Below are 18,868 nucleotides of genomic sequence, written 5' to 3'. Positions count from 1 at the left end.
CTGTGGTATGAGTTAATCTGAGAGACAGTGGAGCACAAAGGCTCCGGACAAGAAGCCGAGTTAGTGACATCCAGAATGGCCGAGTTAGCAAGATGCAGTAATAGAATACGAGAGAGACAGAGAGAGAGAGAGAGAGAGAGAGAGAGAGAGAGACAGAGAGAGAGAGAGGGAGAGAAGGTGTACTATTAGGGGTTAGGGTTAGTACAATTCAGATGTACAATTTCAGATGTACAATTTCAGAGTTTAAAAAAATTCCCTACGTTGCAGAACCAATAGTAAATCTGCAGGACGGTGCTTTGGTGGCTCGCTGAACTCTTGTGCTTGTAAACATAGTCCCACTACAAACATGTAGCGGTACAAAATGGCTCAGCCGTGCTCGCAGAAAACACCGTCAAAGTTAGTGGATGTTTGTCGCGTTTGCGGCGACACATTCTTGCCAACTAAAAGAAACAAACAATCTTTTACAAGGCCATGACTCATCCGTCCGGCTGGACTATAGAGGGAATTGCCCTGTTGTTTACAAAGACTTCCGGGTAGAAAACCAGTAGAGCTTTTAGCTATATATATTTATATATATATATATACATATATATACATATATGTATATATATATATATATATATATATATATATATATATATATATATATATATACATTTTTCACATCACTGTATCACCATTTAGACTAATCCGATGTTTGTAAAGTCTAAGTTATAAACACAATGATTTAACAAACATTACTAACGTTATTTCTTAGCCGTTAGCAGTGTCTGTAACAGGTAATACCTCATTAAACGGTCCGTGAAAAAAATCTATTTTCCACCAGATATCTTAATTACAGCATGGTTGAGCTAGCAAAGCAGTTTTGTGTTGCTATGTGTGGTATTTATTCAGTTTTGGGAAATCATGATGTCTAGAAAGCATCAGTGGCTGCAGCTGACAGGGACAGCTAACAGCAGCAGCAAAGCTAACATCAGGACGTCATCTGTTAAAAGCCTCCCGTTGTCGGATATGACATGAAACTACTCCAGTTAGCTCAATCATGTTGTAACTAAGGCATCCGCTGGAAAACATATTTTCTTCACAGATGAGCACACGTTTGATAGAACGGAGTTAAATCTCTCAGCATCTATTTTCAAGCTCTCTGTGTGTTTGTTGCCTTGCGGACGAGAAAAGGGGGAGCGCACATTTCCGAGAAGGCGTGTCCTTTTCAAAAATGCAAGAGGCGTTGCTTTGTTGCCAGCTGTTTTTGCCGGTGTGTTAAACACACTTTAGAAAGGAGTGTCCCCAGACTATCAGAAGGCGGAGATCTCTGATTGTCTGGTGGTGAGACTAGTTAATTGATTACTTTCTTCTGGCCTCATAGATAAATACAACTGTGTATCATCCGCATAACAATGGAAATTTATAGAATGATTTCTAATGATGTCACCTAAAGGAAGCATATATAGAGTAAATAGGATTGGTCCGAGCACAGAACCTTGTGGAACTCCAAAACAAACTTTAGTACATAAGAATGATTCATTATGAACGTGAACAAACTGAAAACGATCAGATAAATAAGATTTAAACCAGCTCAGTGCAGAACCTTTTAGGCCAATTAAGTGTTCCAGCCTCTGTAGCAGAATTTGATGTTCAATAGTGTAAAACGCCGCACTAAGATCTAATAAAACAAGTACAGTGACAAGTCCTTTGTCTGAAGCAATCAGAAGGTCATTTTAACTAGTGCTGTCTCAGTGCTATGATGCACTCTAAATCCTGACTGAAATTCCTCAAATAAATTATTATCATGGAGAAAATCACACAGCTGGTCTGCGACTACTTTCTCAAGGATCTTTGACATAAAGGGAAGATTAGATATTGGTCTATAGTTGGCTAACACCTCTGGATCCAGGGTGGGCTTTTTTAGGAGAGGTTTAATTACAGCTACCTTAAAAGACTGTGGTACATAGCCTGTTAATAGGGATATATTGATCATATCTAATATATGAGTGTTAACTAAAGGAAAGACCTCCTTAAGTAGCCTAGTTGGGATGGGGTCTAAGAGACACGTTGATGATTTAGATGAACAAATCACTGCGGTCACTTCTTGAAGAGAAATTGGGGAGAAGCAATCTAAATATATATTAGGTCTTACAGCTGTGTTTGAGGTTAGATAGCTACTATCTGAGGACAGGAGGTCATGAATTTTGCCTCTAATACTTAGAATTTTGTCATTAAAAAAGCTCATAAAATCATTACTGCTAAGGGCTAAAGGAATACAAGGCTCAATAGAGCTTTGACTCTCAGTCAGCCTGGCTACAGTGCTGAAAAGAAACCTGGGGTTGTTCTTGTTTTCTTCTATTAATGCTGAGTAATAGTTTGCTCTGGCATTGTGGAGGCCCCTCTTATAAGTTTTGAGACTGTCTGCCCAGATTAAACGAGATTCTTCCAGTTTGGTTAATTGCCAATTCCTTTCAAATTTTCACGATATTTGTTTTAACTTACGGGTTTGAGAGTTATACCAAGGAGCGAACTTTCTTTACTTTGTTAACTTATTTTTAAGAGGAGCTACAGAGTCAAGTGTTGTTCGCAGCGAGCCTACGGCGCTATCGACAAAATGATCAAAGTCGGTACGGGAAACCTCTGTTACTGAAGAACTTGGTATTGAATTTAAGGACGGAGTAATCATTTCCTTAAATTTTGCGACAGCACTATCTGATAAACATCTAGTATAGTAACTGTTGCTGAGTGGCATGTAATTGAGTAAAAGGAAATCAAAAGTAATCATATAATGATCCGATAGCGAGGGATTCTGTGGAAAGACTTTTAGGTTATCAATTTCAATTCCATACGTCAGAACTAGATCAAGGGTATGGTTAAAACAATGAGTGGGTTCATGTACACCCTGACTAAAGCCAATGGAGTCTAATAATGAGATAAACGCAGTAGCCAGGGAGTCATTATCAACGTCGACATGAATGTTAAAATCGCCTACAATAATAACTTTATCTGATTTAAGAACTAAACTAGATAAAAATTCAGAATTCAAAAAAATTAAGAATTCAGATACAAATTCAGAATACGGGCCAGGAGGACGGTACACTATAACAAATAAAAGTGGCTGTGAGGTTTTCCAGGTCGGATGTAAAAGACTAAGAACGAGGCTTTCAAATGAATTTATAATCTAGTTTAGGTTTAGGGCTGATTAACACACTAGAGTTAAAAATGGCTGCAACTCCCCCTCCTCGGCCGCTGCTTCGAGGAATGTGGGTATTATTATGACTGGGAGGAGTGGATTTATTTAGACTAACATATTCATCTGGACACAGCCAGGTTTCAGTGAGACTGAGTAAATCAATATGATTATCTGAAATTAATTTGTTTACTAACACTGCTTTAGACGATAGAGACCTGATATAAAGTAACAGCAATAGTTCTACAACACATTTAAACTAAACTTTCCCCATGTAATAAATATTCTTTTTTCTTACTAGATGTACAATGCCCACCATGATGTCATTTAATTATTAATTTTGATTATAAGTGTTTGTTCACATTTTAAGTCACACAATGTGCAAAAAGTAGTATATCAGCAGGGTTGTGCCGAGCTGCAGTGTAGTTACACATTCTGATTGACAAATGTTGGTTTTGTACAACTGAAAATAAATGACTTAGAGCTGCATGTTTACACAACATTTTGCTTTAATCTCATATGTATAACACCACAGTGCTCATGGGAGCCTGGACACAGAACTGTTTACATTATTAGGTCATATTTACAAAAATATAATACAGAAGGAGTCACTCCGTCCCTTAAATGGACAGTCTGCCCAGTCCTGTCGAGGTCCTCAGGTCTGAAGTGACAGCTGCAGATGACTGAGGAGTCACTCAGGACAAAGTCCTTTCTCCTCACTGCTGCTACCCATGCCCGTCTCCTATCTGTGTTTTTTGGGAAACTACACGCAAAATAAGTGTGTCAGAAAAACGCAGTTCCACATAATTTGTAGTTACAATTCAGGCCACAAGTTAACTGCTAACGTTATACTGCGTTATGTCACGTTGGTGCCATGAAACAGATAGTTGACAATTTGGAATAACACATACACCGACATAGCTGTTTGACAAAGCATCATAATTTTATAAGTAATATTATATAAATGTTAACCTTTTTTCTTTAAGTTGTGTGACATAGCGTTAGCTTAATTTGGCATTAGGACCAAATCAGGACAGTTACTTTACTTGATTAGCTTAAAAGAAGGATCACTTTTTGAGATATATATCTCATTAAACATGTTCGTAACAGTAAAATATTGTAAAACAACTTCTTACCTGTGGAATGTTATTCCCTTCTGCTTGGTTTTAACACTTCTCTCGTTCGTACACCCAAATGCAGAGCAACAATGTGGCATTTTTGCCGAGTCTGACACAGGTCTGAACCGGTCAGAGCACCTAGGCAAGATGGCCACGGTATTGACGCAGCCCACAAGCCAGGGTGCGGCATCGATGTATATATATCTATGCCTCTGACCTGAGACATGAAATCTGACCTCTGACTGTGACCTCTGACCTGAGACACGGCCTCTGACTAACCTCTGACTTCTGTCTGTGTCCTCTAACCTTTAACTGTGATCTCTGACCTGAGACATGATCTCTGACCTCTGACCTCTCACCTGCAATAGTGACATGCGTTTCTCTGATGTCATGGACTTTTTCCCAGCATGCTTCTCCTGCGGCTCTCAATGAGCTGTCACGGTTTGTTTTTTGGTATTCCACTTCATAGCATTCAATTCGTCCACTGACGCAGTCACCATCGCCATCGGCCTCACCAGCTGGTCGCCAGGCAACCGTGATGGCGTTGTCACGGACGACACAGCTGGAGACATCGATCTCTGGAGCTCTGGGTACTGAAACAAATACGTTACTCAGATGTACAGACACTGTGTACTAATACTGCGATCTGTGCACTAATACTGCGATCTGTACACTAATACTGAGAACTGTATACTAATACTGTGATCTGTGTACTAATACTGCAATCTGTATACTTATACTGAGATCTGTGTACTTATACTGCAATCTGTGTACTTAAACTGAGATCTGTGTACTAATACTGTGATCTGTGTACTAATACTGCAATATGTGTACTCATTCTGAGATCTGTGTACTAAGACTGTGATCTGTGTACTAATACTGATATCTGTGTACTAAAACTTCGATCTGTGTACTAAGACTGCGATCTGTGTACTAATACTACGATCTGTGTACTTATACTGAGATCTGTGTGCTAATACTGAGATGTGTGTTCTAATACTGATATCTGTGTACTAAGACGGCGATCTGTGTACTAATACTGAGATCTGTGTACTCATACTGAAATCTGTGTACTAAGACGGCAATCTGTGTACTAATACTGAGATCTGTGTACTAATACTGAAATCTGTGTACTAAGACGGTGATCTGTGTAATAATACTGAGATCTGAGTACTAATACTGAAATCTGTGTACTAATGCTGAGATCTGTGTACTTATACTGAAATCTGTGTACTAAGATTGCGATCTGTGTACTTATACTGAAATCTGTGTACTAAGACTGCGATCTGTGTACTTATACTGAGATCTGGGTACTAATACTGAAATCTGTGTACTCAGACTGAGATCTGTGTACTAATACTGAAATCTGTGTACTAAGACTGCAATCTGTGCACTAATGTTGGGATCTGTGTACTAATACTGAAATCTGTGTACTAATACTGCGATCTGTGTACTAATATTGCGGTCTGTGTACTTATATTGAGATCTGTGTACTTGCTTACTCATTAACAACTCTCTCCTTCTCTGTCTTGATGTGTGTGCGTGAATGATTAAAGTGAGAAGCCGCCCATGTTTCACTTTCTCACATCGTCCAAGCCATGAGTTGCATGTGTGTGTGTGTGTGTGTGTGTGTGTGTGCACTGCTGATGTTACACAATGTCAATCATGCAGCACAGCGTAAATTTGATCAGCGTTGTGTACAGAGTACATGTGCACAGAGTACATGTATACAGAGTGAGTACATGTGTACAGAGTACATGTGTACAGAGTGAGTACATGTGTACAGAGTACATGTTTACAGAGAACATGTGTACAGAGTACATGTTTACAGAGTACATGTGCACAGAGTGCACATGTACAGAGTACATGTGCACAGAGTAAATTTGTACAGAGTACATATGCACAGAGCACATACAGTACAGGCCCAAAGTTTGGACACACCTTCTCATTCAATGCGTTTTCTTTATTTTCATGACTATTTACATTGTAGATTCTCACTGAAGGCATCAAAACTATGAATGAACACATGTGGAGTTATGTACTTAACAAAAAAAGGTGAAATAACTGAAAACATGTTTTATATTCTAGTTTCTTCAAAATAGCCACCCTTTGCTCTGATTACTGCTTTGCACACTCTTGGCATTCTCTCCATGAGCTTCAAGAGGTAGTCACCTGAAATGGTTTTCCAACAGTCTTGAAGGAGTTCCCAGAGGTGTTTAGCACTTGTTGGCCCCTTTGCCTTCACTCTGCGGTCCAGCTCACCCCAAACCATCTGGATTGGGTTCAGGTCCGGTGACTGTGGAGGCCAGGTCATCTGCCGCAGCACTCCATCGCTCTCCTTCTTGGTCAAATAGCCCTTACACAGCCTGGAGGTGTGTTTGGGGTCATTGTCCTGTTGAAAAATAAATGATCGTCCAACTAAACGCAAACCGGATGGGATGGCGTGTCGCTGCAGGATGCTGTGGTAGCCATGCTGGTTCAGTGTGCCTTCAATTTTGAATAAATCCCCAACAGTGTCACCAGCAAAACACCCCCACACCATCACACCTCCTCCTCCATGCTTCACAGTGGGAACCAGGCATGTGGAATCCATCCGTTCACCTTTTCTGCGTCTCACAAAGACACGGCGGTTGGAACCAAAGATCTCAAATTTGGACTCATCAGACCAAAGCACAGATTTCCACTGGTCTAATGTCCATTCCTTGTGTTTCTTGGCCCAAACAAATCTCTTCTGCTTGTTGCCTCTCCTTAGCAGTGGTTTCCTAGCAGCTATTTGACCATGAAGGCCTGATTGGCGCAGTCTCCTCTTAACAGTTGTTCTAGAGATGGGTCTGCTGCTAGAACTCTGTGTGGCATTCATCTGGTCTCTGATCTGAGCTGCTGTTAACTTGCCATTTCTGAGGCTGGTGACTCGGATGAACTTATCCTCAGAAGCAGAGGTGACTCTTGGTCTTCCTTTCCTGGGTCGGTCCTCATGTGTGCCAGTTTCGTTGTAGCGCTTGATGGTTTTTGCGACTCCACTTGGGGACACATTTAAAGTTTTTGTAATTTTCCGGACTGACTGACCTTCATTTCTTAAAGTAATGATGGCCACTCGTTTTTCTTTAGTTAGCTGATTGGTTCTTGCCATAATATGAATTTTAACAGTTGTCCAATAGGGCTGTCGGCTGTGTATTAACCTGACTTCTGCACAACACAACTGATGGTCCCAACCCCATTGATAAAGCAAGAAATTCCACTAATTAACCTTGATAAGGCACACCTGTGAAGTGGAAACCATTTCAGGTGACTACCTCTTGAAGCTCATGGAGAGAATGCCAAGAGTGTGCAAAGCAGTAATCAGAGCAAAGGGTGGCTATTTTGAAGAAACTAGAATATAAAACATGTTTTCAGTTATTTCACCTTTTTTTGTTAAGTACATAACTCCACATGTGTTCATTCATAGTTTTGATGCCTTCAGTGAGAATCTACAATGTAAATAGTCATGAAAATAAAGAAAACGCATTGAATGAGAAGGTGTGTCCAAACTTTTGGCCTGTACTGTATGTACAGACACTCCTCACCCAGGAGGAGACGTGACTCACCAGGCAGGAAGTGAAGTCGTTGAAGTCCAGCCCTCTCTGTGCTGAAGTCCACAGTAAACTGTGACATGTTCTCCGATACCGCTGGACGAGTTGTCAGCCGGAACGCTGGAGCCATGGTTACCCTTGCAACAGTCATTTAGAACACTAAACTTTGATTGGTTCGTTTAAATTAAAAAAAAAAGAAAACAACAACTGGTGGCATCAAACAAAAATAAAGAAGAAGGGGTGATTACCTGCTGGAGAACAGAGGGTTAGTATACCACTATATTAAAAAATATCTTAGTTTGAGCTTACAATGCTAATGGTTGTCAGGTAACGATCAAAATGATTAGTAGCTAACTATGCCAATGGTTGGTACTTAACAATGCTAATAATTATTAGCTAACTATGCTAATGGTTGGTAGCTAACAATGCTAATGGTTGGTAGCTAATGATGCCAATGGTTGGTAGGTAACGATGCAAATGATTAGTAGCTAACTATGCTAATGGTTGGTACTTAACGATGCTAATAATTATTAGTTAACTATACTAATGGTTGTTAGCTAACAATTCTAATGGTTGGTAGCTGGTTAGCTAATAAAGCTGCAGGGCTGATGACATCACAGTTCCATCCTGCTACATGTAGATATGAATTTTATAAAGCCGTGTGGTTATAAATCAGATGATCAGACTAATTTATATTCAGGACGTCTCTGGAGGTTTTTACTTTCTTTCTACAAGGCATCTCGACCCAACGTTTTACTTTAAAGGTCCAGTGTGTCAAATTTAGTGGTTTATAGTGGTTAGAATCACAGACTCAAACTGCTCCTGATTACAATTCCTCAAGTGTTCATGACCAGGAGCTGAATTATCTTCTTTTTTTTTCAGATTTTTTTTTGGCTATTTTGCCTTTATTGGACAGGACAGGTGAGCGTGAAGGGGGAGAGAGAGGGGGGATGACATGAAGCAAAGGGCCACAGGCTGGATTCGAACCCGGGCCACTGCGGCAACAGCCTTGTACATGGGATGCCTGCTCTGCCACTAAGCCACCAGTGCCCCTGAATTATCTTCTTAATGTGTGTTCATCCTTTTTCCTGATCAGAGTTGTAATCGTGACGAAAGAAATTCTTAGAGTTGTGACGTTTTCTTAGAATTTCCCCTTAAAGTTAAGACTTAATGTTCAGACTTAAAGTTAAGACTTAGAGTTTTGAATTAGAATAAAGACTCAAAGTTAAGACTTAAAGTTTAAACTTAAAGTTAAGACGAGCTTCTGGGAAAGACAAAAGTTCTTCACAGAGATCCTGAGGTGAAACCAGGCGGAGGAGAGAGGAGGAGGAGGGGGAGGAGGAGCAGGAGGAGCAGGAGGAGGACTTTAAGGAGAAAAGGGTTGGAAAAACAAAGAGGTCAAAGAAATATTCTCCAAACACTGGACGACAGTGAGGAAATGAAACGCTACAGATCATTGTTTGTGATCGATCTCATCAGAGAGATGCACATTTATCACCTGACAAAATAATGATGTAACACCAGAGATAAAATGATGATATAACTGATATGATCAATAGAAACACATCAGAAATTAGTTGAGTCTGTCTCAACCTTCATCAGCAGTGGGTGTTTTTCAAAGACACTACATCATTGACCCGCCGAAGGACTGTTCCAAAGGATCCTTCCTTCCTCACAGGTCCTCCTTGACTTTGACAAACACCCAGTGATCACTTGACGGAGACACTTCCTGTCCACCGGATGTCCTCACAGTGGGGCGTGTCTCTGACAACTTCTAACAACAGGGTCGACCACACCTCCTCTGCGAGGTCACAGTTTCTGTCTCTTCATCGCTCAGAGAACTTTCCTGAATCATCCTGATCTCTGACCCTTTACTGAACATCTTCAGGCTGCATTCAGAACTCTGAGACTATTCTCACATTTGAAAACACAACTCCTTCAGAAGGTTTTAACCAGGAGCTGAGTTCTCCTCAGACATCTCCTCCTCTCTGATGTTTAGGAGGCTTTAAACAGGAGCTGAGCTCTCCTCAGCTGTCTCCTCCTCTCTGATGTTTAGGAGGCTTTAAACAGGAGCTGAGCTCTCCTCAGACGTCTCCTCCTCTCTTACACAGACTGATCTGTTAACTACAGTTAACTACTGTTTGTTTTGTCCGCTCTAGGCTCCCGTAGAAACACAGTAATCTCTGCAGACATGCTCCCTGTGTAAATATTTACGACTCATTCTGAGGTAAAGAGAAGACAGCTGGTAAAAATCTGACTGGAGCTTTAGAGGAGAAAATACTGCTTGTCACCGGTAGCCTTGTGACTGTACGTTGTCGGTCGGAGCTGCGAGGTGCTCACCCTCCAAGGGTTGCGGCAAACTGTGCCTCCGGAACATGGTGTGTGGCTGCCTCACCGGCATCATGGACACTTCTACCTTGGAATCATCATCATCCTATATTAGAGGTTGGTCACTCAGCTGATAAGGTACCATATTCAATTCAATCAATCAATCAATCAATTTTATTTACAAAGCCCAATATCACAAATCACAATTTGTCTCACAGGGCTTTACAGCACACAACATCCCTCTGTCCTTAGGACCCTCACAGCTGATCAGGAAAAACTCCCCCCAAAAAAACCCTTTAACAGGGGGAAAAAAAACGGTAGAAACCTCAGGAAGAGCAACTGAGGAGGGATCCCTTTTCCAGGACAGACAGACGTGTAATAGATATCGTACAGAACAGATCAACATGATAAATTAACAGTAATCCGTATGACACAATGAGACAGAAAGAGAGAGAGAGAGAGAGAGAGAGATGCAGGAAAGACGGTAATGACAGTAGCTTACAACATTAATGAAAGTAATAATTTTATAATTATAGTTCTGGCTACTGTGGTACAATATGTTGAAAGTATATATTAATATCTGATAGCATACATATATGACAATAATCATATGTGTATAATAACAGTAGAAGTATGACAGCAGTCCCAGTCAGATGCAGCAGGAGGCATCTGGCAGGACCACAGCAGCAGCACAACCACACACGTCACACTATCCAGGCACCGCTGTGATATGAGTTAATCTGAGAGACAGTGGAGCACAAAGGCTCCGGAGAAGAAGCCGAGTTAGTGACATCCAGAATGGCCGAGTTAGCAAGATGCAGTAACAGGACACGAGAGAGAAGGAGAGAAGGTGCCCGGTGTATTATAGGGGGTTCTCCGGCAGACTAGGCCTAAATCAGCCTAACTAGGGGCTGGTACAGGGCAAGCCTGAGCCAGCCCTAACTATAAGCTTTATCAAAGAGGAAAGTTTTAAGTCTAGTCTTAAATGCGGATACGGTGTCTGCCTCCCGGACCGTAACAGGAAGATGATTCCACAGGAGAGGAGCCTGATAGCTGAAGGCTCTGGCTCCTGATCTACTTTTGGAGACTTTAGGGACCACGAGTAACCCTGCGTTCTCAGAGCGCAGTGTTCTGGTGGGATAATATGGCACTATGAGCTCTCTAAGATATGATAGAGCTTGACCATTTAGAGCTTTCTAAGTTAACAGTAGGATTTTAAATTCAGTTCTGGATTTTACAGGGAGCCAGTGCAGAGTAGCTAAAACAGGAGAAATATGACCTTGTTTCTTAGTTCCTGTTAGTACACGTGCTGCTGCATTCTGAATTAGCTGGAGAGTTTTTAAGGACTTACTAGAGCTACTTGATAATAGAGAGTTACAGTAATCCAGCCTTGAGGTAACAAAAGCGTGGACCAATTTTTCTGCATCTTTTCGGGTCAGGATAGGCCTAATTTTCGCAATATTACGCAGATGAAAAAATCCAGTCTGTGAGGTTTGTTTTAAGAGAATTGAAAGACGAATCTTGATCAAATCTTACTCCGAGATTTCTTACGGTAGTGCTAGAGGCCAGAGCAATGCCATCTAGAGAAACTATGTCATCAGATAAAGAGTCTCTGAGTTGTTTGGGGCCAAGAACAATAACTTCAGTTTTGTCTGAATTTAACATCAGGAAATTGGTGCTCATCCAGGTTTTTATGTCTTTAAGGCAATTATGAAGTTTAGTTAATTGATTACTTTCTTCTGGCTTCATAGATAAATACAGCTGTGTATCATCCGCATAACAATGGAAATTTACAGAGTGATTTCTAATGATGTTGCCTAAAGGAAGCATATATAGAGTAAATAGGATTGGTCCTAGCACAGAACCTTGTGGAACTCCAAAACAAACTTCAGTACGTAAGGATGATTCATTATGAACATGAACAAACTGAAAACGATCAGATAAAATAAGATTTAAACCAGCTTAGTGCAGAACCTTTTAGGCCAATTAAGTTTTCCAGTCTCTGTAGCAGAATTTGATGGTCAATAGTGTCAGATGCCGCATTAAGATCTGATAAAACAAGAACAGACACGAGTCCTTTGTCTGAAGCAATCAGAAGGTCATTTGTAATTTTAACCAGTGCTGTCTCAGTGCTATGATGCACTCTAAATCCTAACTGAAATTCCTCAAAAGCTATATTGTTACTTTGTTGGTGACAGAAGTGTTTCCGCTCCCTCTCCCAGCATAGGTGTGCTCTGTTGTAGCTTGTTTACAGTTAGCACCAGCATGTCTGCTAGAGCTAACTTATTTCATGTTGCGGCAACTTATACTTGTACCCGTTTTGTTTAATAGTTTACAGGGGCAAGCTACCTTTGTTGATAATGACGACTTGTTGGTGATGGCAGTGTTTTCGCTCCTTCTCACAGCATAGATGTGTCTTGTTATATCTTGTTATATATTATTATATCAATCAATCAATTTTATTTATAAAGCCCAATATCACAAATCACAATTTGCCTTATCTGGGTTAGCAACAGTGCTTCCACTTAGCTCAAAATAAATCAAGTTAGCCTAAGTGAATTATTGGTAACAACTCGGTCATACCTAGGCTGTTTTTTAGTTACAGCAATGCCTATTTGGAATTGACTTTGTTCTATAATTAGCAGCAGCATTAGCACTTGAGCTAATTTACTTGCACCACTAAACATCTTTGGTTGTTCTGGTTTCTTGTTGCAACCTTTGTTGGTGAGGACAGTGTTTTTGCTCCCACTCCCAGCAGACGTTGTTCATTGTGTGTTGTTTTCATATTTGGCAGCCGCCATTATGATGAACACTCATTTTTGTAGCCTGCAGCCTGAGGATGGTCACTAACCTCAGCCCAAAGCTTGGCCCCAACCCAGCCTAGCCTAGGTCCAGAGGATAACATCCTCTTGACGGCAGCTTCAGCCACTGAATTTGGGGAATATGAGGCAGACACGGTCCCTCATGACACGGTCTCCCATGCCTCAGAAGCGGGCTCCCGTTCCTCGACCCACAGCTCAGGTGAGGGCTCAGAGAGTAGTTCCATGGGGGCCATCATTCGTACGGGCCTGGCTCGTCTGCAGCTTGATGTACCACAAGCCCAGCTGCCTCTGGCAAGTGCTTTTTTTAGGCGTGGTCCAACCCCTGCCACCTTTACTGTGCCTCCTTCAGAGGAATACCTTAAGGAATTGCATGCATGTTGGAGTGATTCTAGAACTCTCTCTCATGCAACGTCTGATGGCCGAACCCTGGCAGCCATGCAAGATGCAGCCAAGTTTGGCGTTGGCCGCATGCTGGCTATTGAGCCAAAAGTGGCCATGCGTATTGTCTCTCCTGATGAAGCCCTTAGGCTGAATGCCAGGTGCCCTTCACCCCAGTGATGCATCCCTGCAGGCTTTTGCCCTTATGTCCAGGGAGCTGGGGCAGGTAATGTCCACACTGGTTCAGGCTCGTCGCCAAGTTTGGCTGGCTCAGTCACCCCTCACAAAGGCGTGCAGGAGGACCCTCCACAGTGTTCCGGTGGAACCGGGAGAGTTGTTTGGGTCGGCTGCTCTGGAGGCACTAGAGCGGACGGTCCAAGCCAGACAGACCAGGCAGCAGCTCTCAGGTCTACACAGGAGTGTGCCTCCCCCCGCTAGACCGAGAGTCTTCAGCTGCCCTGCAGCACTGCTCTCAGTCACAGGATTATCCCGATGGCCACCAGAGCGCCCAGTGCAGCGACCCGCTCAACGAGCAGCCCAGGACTTTCAGGTCCCCGATTGCTGGCCCTCCCGACAACCTAGGGCTTTGGAGGTTAACCGACGCCCCCCCAGGGCCTCCAGAGGCCGGGGGGCCAGGAACTGAGGCCCCGGGCCGGTCGTCGGCTGCTTTCCCCAGCAGCTCAGTTATTGGGCTGCTTACACCCTGGATCCCTGGGTGGTCTCCACCCTAGCCCAGGGGTACAAACTGCAGTTTCAACGCTGGTCCCCAGCCTTTGGCTGGGTCAAAATGACTACCATAAGCACCCGGCAAAAGCCCTAACCCTAAAATAGGAGCTGTCTGCCCTGCTGGTCAAGGGTGCCATCGAGCCAGTAGATCCCCTGTCACAGCCCGGGGGATACTACTCAACGTACTTTCTTGTGGAAAAGAAAGATGGCGGACTTCGCCCCGTCCTCGATCTAAGGGGACTCAACAGGTTCCTGAAGGTCATGCCTTTCCACATGCTCAGCACAGCAGAGGTTCTGCATGTGATTGCCAGAGCGGAGTGGTTTATGTTCATCGCCCTGAAGAATACCTATTTTCATGTCCCCATCATGCCTCACCACAGGCAATTCCTTCATTTTGCCTTTCAAGGCCACCACTTTCAGCTCAGGGTGCTTCCTTTTGGCCTCTCCCTCTCCCCATGGGTGTTCACCAGATGTGTGGCTGCAGCCCTCTCATCCCTGCAGTCACAGGGCATGAAAATCCTCCCATATCTGGATGACTGGCTGGTGTGTGCACCGTTCCAGTCTCAGATTGCTCAAGATACAGCTGTGCTTTTAGCCCACATGGCCTGGCTGGGTCTCACAGTGAACCCCAAGAAGAGCTGCCTAGTTCCCTCCCAGAGCACCACCTTCCTGGGTGTGGCTCTAGACACTGTCACCATGAAAGCCTGTCCGTCTTCTCAGTGAGTGGACGACACCCTCTGCCTCCTACCCCTTTTCTGAGGAGGTAAGTAGTTGCCCTACATGCAGTTTCTGCGCCTCCTGGCCAAGTTGATGGTTGCCGCAACTGTGGTTCCCTTAGGCTTGCTGTCACTACGCCCCCTTCAAAGATGGCTGAACAGCTTTCATCTAGACGCCAAGTGGTACAGGCACAGGAAGATCAGGGTGTTGCGGTGATGCCTCCTCGCCTTGTCCCTGTGGTGGGAGAAGGTATTCATGTTGCAGGGCATGCCCATGGGCTCTGTTCTGTCCCATCGGGGACCGTCACGACCGATGCCTCCCTCTCAGGATGGGGCACAGTGTGGCAGAACAGAACAGCTCGAGGGCAGTGGTCTGCTCGAGTCCGCACGGACCATGTCAACATGCTAGAGCTACGGGCTGTATCCCTAACGCTCGAGCACTTTCTCCCATACCTGAGGGGGAGACTTGCTTGTGCAGTGAGACAACATCACAACCGTCTCCCACATAAATCATCAAGGGGGCACCAGGTCTGCGCAGTTGCTGCAGGTGACCTGGGGCTTTCTAACTTGCCCCCCGGCTAGCCAGCCTGAGAGCAATGTCTCTTCCAGGGAAGCAGAACAAGGTAGCAGACGTCCTCTCCCACTGCAAGCCTTGTCCGAGGGAGTGGTGGATTCACCCAGAGGTCGTCCGCAGCATCTGGGACCTCTTCAGCAGGGCAAAAGTGGATCTTTTTGCCTCAGAGGGGGACAACCCATTGTCCCCTGTGCTTCTCCTGGACAGAGGAGACCAGCTCTCTGGGGCAGGATGCCCTCGCACACGAGTGGCCAGAGGGTCTCCTCTATGCCTTCCCGCTGATCCCTCTGATTATGGCAACACTTCAGAGGGTTCTTCAACAGGGCTGCTTCTGGTGGCCCCCTTTTGGCCGGGACAGACGTGGTTTCCTCTGCTGCACAGGCTGTGTCGCAGCTCACTATGGCGCCTCCCCAACAGGAAAGATCTCCTGTCTCAGCTAGGGGGACGGGTTTGGCATCCTGACCCTTGCCGCCTTCAACTGTGGGTTTGGCCTCTGCAGGGCCTGACCCACTGCTGAGTGAGTGTATAGACACCATTCGTAATACTGTTCTGAACACCAGGACACCGTCTACGTGGGCGCAGTATGAGAACAAGTGGCAGCTGTTCTCTGCTTGGTGTTCAAGCAAGGACGAGGAGCCTGTGCACTGCTCTGTGCCTACCATTCTGGAGTTCTTACAATCTCTCCTGGATGGCGGTCGGTCCCCCTCTACCCTGAAGGTGTACGTAGCTGCTATTTCGTCTCAACATGTGCGAGTCGATAACAACACGGTGGGGTGCCACAGGCTGGTGTCCCTCTTTTTGAAGGGGGCTCTGAGACTACGTCCCCCACAAATGCCGAGAGCTCCAGCATGGGATCTGTCCTTGGTGCTGGATGCTCTATGCTTGCCTCCCTTTGAGACACTGGCACAGGCAGGACTGAGATGGTTGTCGGCAAAGACTGCCTTGCTCCTCGCCATCTCTTCAGCAAAGTGTGTAGGGGAGCTTCATGCTTTGTCAGTCAGTGGTTCTTGTCTAAGATGGAATTCGGATTGCTCAGGGGTCACCTTATGGCCGAATACTGCATTCCTGCCTAAGGTTCTGTCAAGCTTGCACCTCAATCGGCCCATCCAGCTGGTGCGGTTTGACCCACCAGATGGGGAAGGGGACGACAACTCGGAGCACTTAGACCCTGTGCTGGCTCTGAGAGCATAGGTGGATGGTACCGCTAGTATACACCTGTCAAACAAGCTTTTTGTATGTCATGATGGTCCTAAGAAAGGTTGTGCTCTCTCCAAACAGCCTTTGTCTCACTGGATCATGGATGCCATCCCCTATGCATATAAGGCAGATGGTCACCCCCTGCCATCTGAGGTGCGGTGCCACTCTGTAAGGAGTGTATCCACATCATGGGCAGCCCTGAGAGGGGTGCCCCTGGAGGCCATATGTGCTGCGGCCTCATGGGCATTGCCGAGCACAGGTTCGCCAGGTTCTATCAAGTGAATATTGCCGCCCCTCACCCACTTGGCGTTGTCCTCCTACCAAGTTCCTCTGCTTCGACTCAATGAGTTATGTACTTGGCTTTCCTCGTGACTCTGTTGGTATGGGTCATCCAGTGCTTATGCACCGCCTCTGGCAGTCAAAAAGGATGAAAAAGAACTAAAGTTACAGTTCTATGAATCCTGGATGAGCGTTCAGTCATTCAGAATCCTCGTGGCTTCATGAGAAGATTCTGCAAGAACAGATCCTCTGACGACACCGGAAGATATAGCCTGTCTGGGGTCATCAGGGGGTCACAGGTGACTTTGTTGGTATAACTACTCGACCTGCACATGTGCAAGACGGAGTCATTCAGTGTTTATGTACCTCCTCTGGCGGTCATCCAGGATTCATAGAACCGTAGTTACATACGTAACTTTAATTTTCTCTCAAAATAAAATGAATATATATGTAAAAACAAATATAAACAGACATCTGCACACATATGTTTATGTATAAACTTTTTAAATGTTGAACAAACCTTTCTTTGATTTGTTTTGCAGCCTGAAAAACAAACAGATAAAATATTTAATAATTATTTAGAATGATAAAATTAATGATTTAAAGTTTCCAAATAATTTTGCATTCATGAGTGTATTTTTGCTTGTGTTTGTTAATGTTCATTGTTTTAACTTGAACTGATGATTTTGTCCTGTCGTACCTTGAGGAATTCTTCTTCGCTGGTGATGGTCAGTGTTTGATTTGCAAATTCGAGCAATTCTTCACATGACCGCAGAGCGAATGTTCCCGCCGACAGCTGCTTCTGAAACATCAGACAGGAAGTCAGAGAGCGACTGTTTGTCACATGAATAAAATCAAAACGTTCATTACTTTTCTTCTTTAAATTCATGTGAGAAAATAAAAATCTTTTTTTAAACATCAGGAAACTGACCTGAAGCTCTGCATCTTTCCTCTGCTTCTCCTCTTCAATGACACTGCGAAGCCACGCCCCTCTCTCTTCCAGGGCAGAGCTTAACTTTTCCAACTCCGCCTCCAGCTCTGACATCACCTTACATGACTCTTCCTGATTGGACAAAGCTCACTTTAATTATTTTATTTCTCTTATCATAACTTTTCCTTCCTAAGCCCCTCCCCTCTGCTCCCTCTCAGCCAATCAGCTGCTGACCTGCAGGCCTGTCCGTATGTTGTCAAGTGTTTCCAAGAAGTTTTGGAGCTCTTCATTCTTATTGGTCAACGTGCCAATGATCCTGCTCAGAGCTTCCTGTTTAACAACAAGAAAACAACAGTGTAATCAGAGTACTGCGGCATTTTTACAGTGTAATCAGAGTACTGCGGTATTTTTAAAGTGTAATCAGAGTACTGCGGTATTAATACAGTGTAATCAGAGTACTGTGGCATTTGTACAGTATAATCAGAGTATTACAGTATTTTTTACAATGTAATCCAAGTACTGCGGGATTTGCACAGTGCAATCAGAGTACTGCGGCATTTTTACAGTGTAATCAGAGTACTGCGGTATTTGTACAGTATAATCAGAGTACTGCAGTATTCCTACAGTGTTAACAGAGTACTGCGGTATTTATACAGTGTAAACAGAGTACTGCGGTATTTATACAGTGTAAACAGAGTACTGCGGTATTTTTACAGTGTAATCAGATTACTGCTGTATTTTTACAGTGTAATCAGAGTACTGCTGTACTTTTAGTGTAATCAGAGTTAGTGTACTGTTACCCTACTGTTACCATCTGTTAGCCTACTGTTTGTGCACTGTTACCCAACTGGTAGCCTAATGTTAGTGTACTGTTACCCTACTGGTAGCCTAATGTTAGCATACTGTTACCCTACTGGTAGCATACTGTTAGTGTACTGTTACCCTACTGGTAATCAATCAATCAATTCAATAAATTTTATTTATAAAGCCCAATATCACAAATCACAATTTGCCTCACAGGACTTTACAGCATACGACATCCCTCTGTCCTTATG

The 18,868-nt window shown here is 43.8% G+C and overlaps 1 protein-coding gene across 2 annotated transcripts in view; it reads right to left on the bottom strand.

Annotated features, from left to right (window-relative positions):
• The window catches only part of LOC117269847 (FSD1-like protein), a 39,305-nt gene that overhangs the window by 9,131 nt on the left and 11,306 nt on the right, over positions 1-18,868 (bottom strand). For both annotated transcript variants that reach the window (XM_078161931.1, XM_078161932.1), the window contains 6 exons: positions 18,048-18,143; positions 17,814-17,945; positions 17,583-17,684; positions 17,403-17,425; positions 7,878-7,999; positions 4,653-4,886 (listed from right to left, as the gene is read on the bottom strand). In XM_078161931.1, coding sequence (XP_078018057.1) covers positions 4,653-4,886; positions 7,878-7,999; positions 17,403-17,425; positions 17,583-17,684; positions 17,814-17,945; positions 18,048-18,143 — 709 coding nt within the window. The remainder of the gene's footprint in view (positions 1-4,652; positions 4,887-7,877; positions 8,000-17,402; positions 17,426-17,582; positions 17,685-17,813; positions 17,946-18,047; positions 18,144-18,868) is intronic.

The sequence above is a fragment of the Epinephelus lanceolatus genome, chromosome 19 (genome assembly GCF_041903045.1).
Source record: "Epinephelus lanceolatus isolate andai-2023 chromosome 19, ASM4190304v1, whole genome shotgun sequence".
Classification (NCBI taxonomy): domain Eukaryota; kingdom Metazoa; phylum Chordata; class Actinopteri; order Perciformes; family Serranidae; genus Epinephelus; species Epinephelus lanceolatus.
The sequence above is the reverse complement of the archived record's forward strand: the minus strand, read 5'-3'. Positions and strand labels throughout refer to the sequence as shown.